The 7103-nt window shown below is 55.7% G+C and overlaps 1 protein-coding gene across 1 annotated transcript; it reads left to right on the top strand.

The window, feature by feature from the left end:
• Positions 1 to 1033: 1033 nt before the first annotated feature.
• LOC105986464 (alpha-1-antiproteinase-like) lies at positions 1034 to 5381 on the top strand. Its single transcript, XM_013017379.1, has 5 exons — positions 1034 to 1048; positions 1766 to 2400; positions 2804 to 3074; positions 4232 to 4379; positions 5159 to 5381. Exons 2-5 carry the CDS (start codon positions 1770 to 1772, stop codon positions 5348 to 5350), a joined length of 1242 nt encoding a protein of 413 aa, XP_012872833.1. The 5' UTR covers positions 1034 to 1048; positions 1766 to 1769; the 3' UTR covers positions 5351 to 5381.
• Positions 5382 to 7103: the final 1722 nt, after the last annotated feature.

The raw sequence follows: 7103 nt of genomic DNA, 5'->3' as shown, positions 1-7103 counted from the left end.
TTTGGCAAAGGTAGGTTTGGCAAGAGCCAAGTAGGAGGGAACAAGATGGTGACACACAGTTCATCTCCCAGAAGACAGAGGCTGAAGCAGCAGGCAGGAGAAGGGGCACAGGTGTCTGCCATGCCAAGTTCAAAGGCTGTGTGTAAAACCTCTCCCAGAACCTTTCTCCATCCGCCTCACAGCTGCGTGAGAAAGAAGCCCATTGCTTGCTGCTTTACAGATGGGGAAGCAGAGCCTCATAGAGAGGAAGGAAGATCTGTCCTAAATGTGTGTCTTCATGGTCAAGGGTGCCACATGGCCCCAGTTCATCAGTGGAGCTCAGGAAGATACGAAGCACACCCAGCCCACATCCTCAGGGAGTGAAATGGGCAGGAGTCCTCTGAAAGGGGAATGGCCACCATTTTGAAGAAGTAGAACCTTGATCTGAGGAGCATGCTGCTCCTCTAGCTGGGGCCAAACACAGACTTCACTGTGCTAAGCCCCATCAGGAAGACTTCCCAGGCCCATCACCCACCAAGACCACGAGTAGTTAGCAAGATTGTCAGCCATGATGGGCCAGAGGCTGCCTGATACCGCTGGATGGCAGGGTGGACAGAGCCTGGACAGACCCAAATAAAGCCCCTCCCCCTACTCATGGGGGCCCTGTACTCAAGTTCTGTGTACGTCCTGACCAGCACATTGTGAATATAGGACCTCAGCCACCAACACAGGGGAAACGCCTCGCGGGTCACACAGGCAAAGCCGTAACATGTCCCCGAGGCCATCTAGCTCCTGTCATCCACTCCAACTTGGCCTCAGGAAGCTATGCAAGCTATCCATGGCTGTGGAGCCCAGGGCCAGGCACTGCCCAGGGGATCACAACAGCGTGGGTGGGCACGAGGCTCAGCACTTAACCAATGGACTTAGTCCCTTAGTCTGTTTGCTGTTCTGCTATGTAGGGTGACCTGGGTTAATATTCACTAGCAGTCTCCCATGTCCCTTTCCATCCCCTGCTTAAATACAGATGAGGACAGGACTCTATCCCATGACACCCCTGGCACAGTGATCCGTAAGTATGCCCGCCCCCTGCACCAACCAGCAGGCAGCAGGCCTGGGCCCCAGGGAGGCAGAGGGGATAGGACTGGCTGCAACCAGGCCACGTTGTCATGGTAACGCAGACCCTGTGGTCATACCCTGCTCCCAGGCCTCCCAGGTCACGGAATGTCTCCTAGTGAGACACAGGCATGGCAGGGGACCACTGGTCCCAAGGCTGGGGAAGCCAAGACTGGATCCCAGTGGTGCCTGGGGTCTAAAGGTGACTCTTGCTACGCAACCCCCACCCCACTTTTGGAATATTGGGAGCTTGCTCTTTGTATGCATAGAGTAAGGCTAGAGGGGGCACCAGGGGCCCAGGCTCATCCGAATCTCATGAGGAAGACCCTCATGAGGCCTCTGTCTGCAGGCCTCCATTGCTCCCAGGTATCTGGCCTCTCATAATTGCCACATCAACCCTGTCACAATCCAGGCAACCAGGCCACCCCTAAACTTTGCTGTCCATATCTTCTGACTCCAGTGTGACAGGGGAACAGGGCTGGGCAATTGGCCTATTGCACCTTGTCTGTAGCTTGCCTCATCCTTGTTCAGTGCTGAAAACACAGTAAAGGGCAAGACCCAGGCAGGCCCCATCCAATGTCTGGTGCACTGAGTTGCTCTCACAAGGTGTTGAGGAGACCAGGGGGTGAATGTGGTCCTGCCTCAGGGCTGTGTTCCTTCCTCTGTCCTGCAGGACAATGCCATCCTCTACCTTGTGGAGCCTCCTGCTGCTGGCATGTCTGTGCTGCTTGCTCCCCGGCTGCCTGGCTGAAGATGTTCAGGAGACTGCTGCTCCCCAGGAGGACCAGGAACACCCAGCCTTTCACAGGATCACCCCAAACTTGGCTGACTTTGCCTTCAGCCTGTACCGTGAACTTGCCCAGCAATCCAACACCACCAATATTTTCTTCTCACCTGTGAACATTGCCGCAGCCTTGGCCATGCTCTCCCTGGGCACCAAGGGCACTACCCACTCAGAGATCCTGGAGGGCCTGGCCTTCAACATCACAGAGATGTCAGAGGCAGAAGTCCATGCGGGCTTCCAGAGCCTCCTCCACTCCCTCAACAGGCCCAGCAACCAGCTTGAGCTGACCATGGGCAGTGGCATGTTTGTCAACGAGAGCCTGAAGCTCCTGGAGCCATTTTCAATGGATGTGAAGAACCTGTACCAGTCAGAGGCCTTCAGCATTGACTTTACTGACCCCGAAAAAGCCAAGAAGCTGATCAACAAATATGTGGAGAAGGGCACACAGGGGAAAATTGTGGATCTGGTGAAAGACCTGGACAAAGACACCGTGCTTGCCCTGGTGAATTACATTCTCTTTAAAGGTAAGGCTGTACAGCCAGCCCAGCTGGTTCCCAGGGAAACACACCAGTCAGTGCCCCAAAGGGTTAACTGAGAGGCTGATTCACAGAGGAGAAGAGTCCCAGTGAGCAGGTGCCAAAATACTACCTGTAATCCAAACTGTTCTTTGTAATGCTCCTCTTAATAATCATATATGCAAATGCAGGTGTCCCCTGATCAGCCAGGAGGGCACCCTCCCTTGTGACACAGAAATTCCCTATCTCCTCTCATCACTGAGTCCCCGGGGTGGTCAGGACGGCTGAACCCAGACAGATCTCCTGTGCTTGACACAGCTGAGCTCCAAGTCTCACCACAGACACCAGAGTCTCCTGGATCCCCTGGCCTCCCTAAACCTAAGCCCAGCCACCTGTGTTCCCTCCAATCCAGGAAAGTGGGAGAAACCTTTCAACCCAGAGCAAACCAGCGAGGGGGACTTCCATGTGGATGAGGCCACCGTGGTGAAGGTGCCCATGATGCACCGGATGGGCATGTTCCGAGTCCATTACTGCAGCGAGCTGTCCAGCTGGGTCCTACTGATGGACTACCAGGGCAATGCCACCGCCATCTTCTTCCTGCCAGACCAGGGCAAGATGCCACACCTGGAGGCCACGCTTACCAGAAGCATCATTAGCAAGTTCCTGCGCAAAACTGACAGAAGGTGGGCCCTCAGGCAGAGACTGGCCTGAGGGCACAGACCTCGGAGCCATGTCAGGGCTGATCACCGGGACAAGACAGGAGGGGGGGAGGGGGGGTGAAGCAGCCCTTAGCCCTAGCTAAGTGTGTGACCTTGTGCTGAAAGACACAGAGTGTGCTCAGTTCAGAGAGAAGCAGCAGGGGCTTGGGAAGAGACAGTGCTCAGAGTGGGGAGCCCGTACACTGTTTGGGGGTGTCCTCCCCAGAGGACAGACCTTCCCCATCCCCAGTGTCCAATGCAGGGACAGCACAGCAGAACAGACCACAGTTCCAAGGCCTGTGGTGGGTTGAACTCTGGCACAGTGGACAGTGGACTAAGGGAAAGAGTCCAGGATGGCCATGGGAAAGTCTGGCTTTAAAGGCCCAGAACATGGAAGGTCAGCATGAGACAGTGCTGGACATCCAGGCAGGAGGCTCCACTGCTCTCACCCCAGACCAGTGGTTTATCCACTCCTATGCGTCCATCACCCTAGAGCTTGGCCCTCGGGTCAGCACACACTGGTGCATCAGCAGTGAGCAGGGCCTCCTGCATGGAAGAGTGATGAACGCTGTGAGACACAGAAACACAGCAGACACAAGGCAAGGCCCACCGTGAGCAGAGGGGTCACCACTCCACTCCAGCTGGCTCCTCATCAGACCCTGAACCCAGGCTGAGCACAGACCATAAGGCCAGGCTGAAGCCAGAACCAGTTGCAGGGCCTGAGGGCCAGACACTAACAGAGGCCCAGCCTTCAGCATCAGGGGACATTTTCTCTGCTTCATGAGAGGTGGACAGCATTCTGCTGCTTGTGCACAGATACCCAGAGTATGAAGTCCAGGCGTGTCCCTGGCAGAGGACAGATGAGCAGGACACAGGGCAGGATGACCCTGACTCCAGGAGCTCACTCTGCATCTGCCTGCAGGGCTTCTCAGAGGCAGGGCAATTCAGCCTCTTCAGGGCACAGGGAGTCCATTGATATTAAACTTCACTGGCACTGGGTGTAGAGGACCCAAGGAGCTGCCATCTTGCTGTGGACACAGCCCTGGAACTGTGACAGGAAAAGCCAGAAAAGAAGACAGTCTTACATGGCATTCCTAGCACATTTGGAGAAATCCTCCTTTGTGATCTTTCCCTCATGGCAGCTCTGCAGATATATCCTTCCCCAAACTGTCCATCTCTGGAACCTACGACCTGAAGTCTGTCCTGAGTGCACTGGGCATCACCACAGTCTTCAGCAACGGTGCTGACCTTTCCAAGGTCACCGAGGACATCCCACTGAAGGTCTCCAAGGTGAGGTCACCTGATGAGGGTGTTTTCCCGGGTGTCTTTGGGGCCTTAAGAGGAGCTGGCAGTCATAGCTCAGGCTCGTGGCTGAGGAAGGGGCCACATCACCACTAAGGTCTAGGCTGAGCTCTGAGGGCTCGTGAGAGGGCAGGTGCAGGGGACAGTGGGGAAGGCGGCCTCCCATTTGGCTCATGTGTTAGGGAACTGCTCAGAGGTGTCTCTCAGACCCTCACTCTCTTCTTCACCCAGAGCCCAGGAGTCTTTGGGCTCATTGCTCCACTCAGAAGTTTAGAATTACTGATCTCAGAGAATGTTCTAGAATTTTCCACAGGCACCATCTAGAAGGGCTGTTTCACTACCAAATCTAAATTAGGAACATCAGCTCCTCCCAAAGCCATTTGTTCACAAAAGAGAAAATACCGAAGGACATGAGTGCAGCATGTTTGCACACGGTGGGAACAAGGTCCTGTGAAGGTCACCTTCAGACCTGTCCAATGAGCTCCCAGCATTCAATGAGGGAGAGCCATGTTCAGGAGACATGGAGTGCAGGGCATCTCTACTCTGAGCTCTGGGTGGGAGAGACGAAGGGAGCAGACAGGTGAAGCTAGGGTTGGACAGACAGAGGCCTGTGTGGCCAGTGGTGAGGGTAGGTGGGCAGCAGGACTTTCCTGGTGAGATGCTCCAGGGAGGCCGGCCCTGGAGCTGTCTGCAGCCTGGGTCTGGGCTGGGTGGTGTGCAGAGCATGAGAGCACAGGTCAGAACCCATGTCCACATCTCTCCTGCAGGCTGTGCACAAGGCTGTGCTGACCGTGGATGAAAAAGGAACCGAGGCTGCAGGGGCCACCTTTATGGAGATCGTATTTTATTCTCTTCCCCGCAAGCTGAAATTTGACCACCCATTCCTTGCCATAATCGTTGATGAAGAAACTGAGAGTCCCCTCTTCGTGGGCAAAGTGGTAAACCCCACACAGCAGTGACCACTCTGGGCAGGTCCCTTCCTTGGTGGCATTAAACGAAGGCCAAGCTGGCCCATGTGTCACTCGGGGTGACCTTCACACCTGTAGTCCTTTACTCCCCAAGAGTGTGTTTAGACTCCAGTTCCTGCATCCCTCACTGTCCTTCATATTCATGAGGTGTCTGTCCTGGGCAGGCAGGACTGGCACTATCCTCAGTCCATAGCCCTGAATCCATATGAACCACATAACTGTATTTGGTCTGGGAATTCTGGGGTCCTATGGCTCAGACACCAGCCTTAGGCCCAGGATCCACCACGTCCCAAGTCCCTGTGGGAGTGCTCCCCACACCCACTCCCTCCCCACAGCCACTCCCACAGAGATGGCTGTGCCACCCAATGCCACCCTCTGTTCCCAGAGCCTCCAGCCCAGCCTTGGTATCCATGCTCCTGTCCAGCCCTGGCATCAGCAGCTGTCTCTCCTGTCCCTGAAGGGAGAGGACCCCATCCTCTCTCCTCCCCTTGTCAGCTCAGTCCTGCCCTGGACTCCACAGCTGCCTGAGACTCACTGAGCATAGCCCAGGGAGGTCGAGTGGAGCCCTCCTTTATGGGTAGATGTGGACACTGAGCTGTGTCCTTGTGATCCAGCTGGGAACACCCAACTCTGTCCTTGTTATCCAGTCCATGCCTCCCCTCTCCCACTGAGCAGGAAGATGGGATCTCGGCCTCTGTCTCCTCCTCAAACTCTACCACCAACTCAAGGCCACTTACCATGTGTCTCTTTCTCTTCCTTGGTGTTGGGAACATGGCAGTGCCCTAGATGCTTCTCTAAGGTCAGTCCCAAGGGCTCCTGGGCTACAGGATTGGAAGGCCAGCAGCTGAGGCTGGGCTATGGGCAGAGCCAACCTGGGCTACCCATGGCCCTGCTCATGGTCTTCAGGACAACCCAGGTTTTGTGTCATGCAGGAGGCTGTGCTGGAGCAGCCTTTGTCATGGGCCAGGCAGGGCTTCCAGCAGTAATGAGCCAGGGCTGGGGGAGGGTCAGCAAGTCCACCACACACCCTATGCAGACCCCTGAGGCACACCCGACAAACATCCATCACGTAGTGTTTCTCCACACTCCTTGCAGCAACAGTGCTGCTCCTGCTCCTGCTCAACCTCAGAGGGCACAGGGCATGGCTGCAGGGCTGAGCTTGCTCCTCTGCCTCTGTCCACCAGGGGAGATGAGGAGCTAAGTCACTGGTGGGAAGGAGGGAAGGACTAAAGGGCATGAGAGTCTGCCCTCTGCTACACAAAGCCTCTGCCACTGGCTGGACATTTCCATTTCCCTGCGTGCCCACCCCTCTCCCAGGCAGTGAGTGCTGAGAGGAAGGAGCTCTGGGCAGTGGGCAGAGCTGTGTCTTCCTGAGCTCAGCTCCCTCCTTAGCCTGCTTGGGGCAACTTCTGTTCCTCTGTGAGAAAGCCAGAGGCCCACAAAGGCTTTCCCATAAACCAAAACCACCCTTGCTACTGAAAGCCACAGTATAGAAGTATAGGTTCACCTGAAGATGCAGAGGAGACCTCCGGTGGGGAGTTGGGACTGTGCCTTCTGGTGGTGGCACACCAAACTGCAGGCCCTGACCCAGCACTGGCTTTGGGGTGGGGTTGGGGGGCTCCTTCAGGACAGGTTCCTAGACCACTCCTGCCCACGGTTCTGAATCAGAAGAATGACCAGGAAAAACTGTGATTCTCACCTCCCCAAAGCCCCTCTTCCAGGGACTCCAGGGCCATACTTGGAA

The sequence above is a fragment of the Dipodomys ordii genome, unplaced genomic scaffold, assembly GCF_000151885.1.
Source record: "Dipodomys ordii isolate 6190 unplaced genomic scaffold, Dord_2.0 Scaffold2, whole genome shotgun sequence".
NCBI lineage: Eukaryota > Metazoa > Chordata > Mammalia > Rodentia > Heteromyidae > Dipodomys > Dipodomys ordii.
The sequence above is the reverse complement of the archived record's forward strand: the minus strand, read 5'-3'. Positions and strand labels throughout refer to the sequence as shown.

Excerpts from the sequence above, each read along its gene's own strand:
- LOC105986464 (XM_013017379.1), top strand. The coding sequence starts at position 1,770 with ATGCCATCCTCTACCTTGTGGAGCCTCCTGCTGCTGGCATGTCTGTGC. Across the intron at positions 3,075-4,231 it reads CTGCGCAAAACTGACAGAAG|CTCTGCAGATATATCCTTCC; the intron begins GTGGGCCCTCAG and ends CCCTCATGGCAG. Across the intron at positions 4,380-5,158 it reads TCCCACTGAAGGTCTCCAAG|GCTGTGCACAAGGCTGTGCT; the intron begins GTGAGGTCACCT and ends TCTCTCCTGCAG.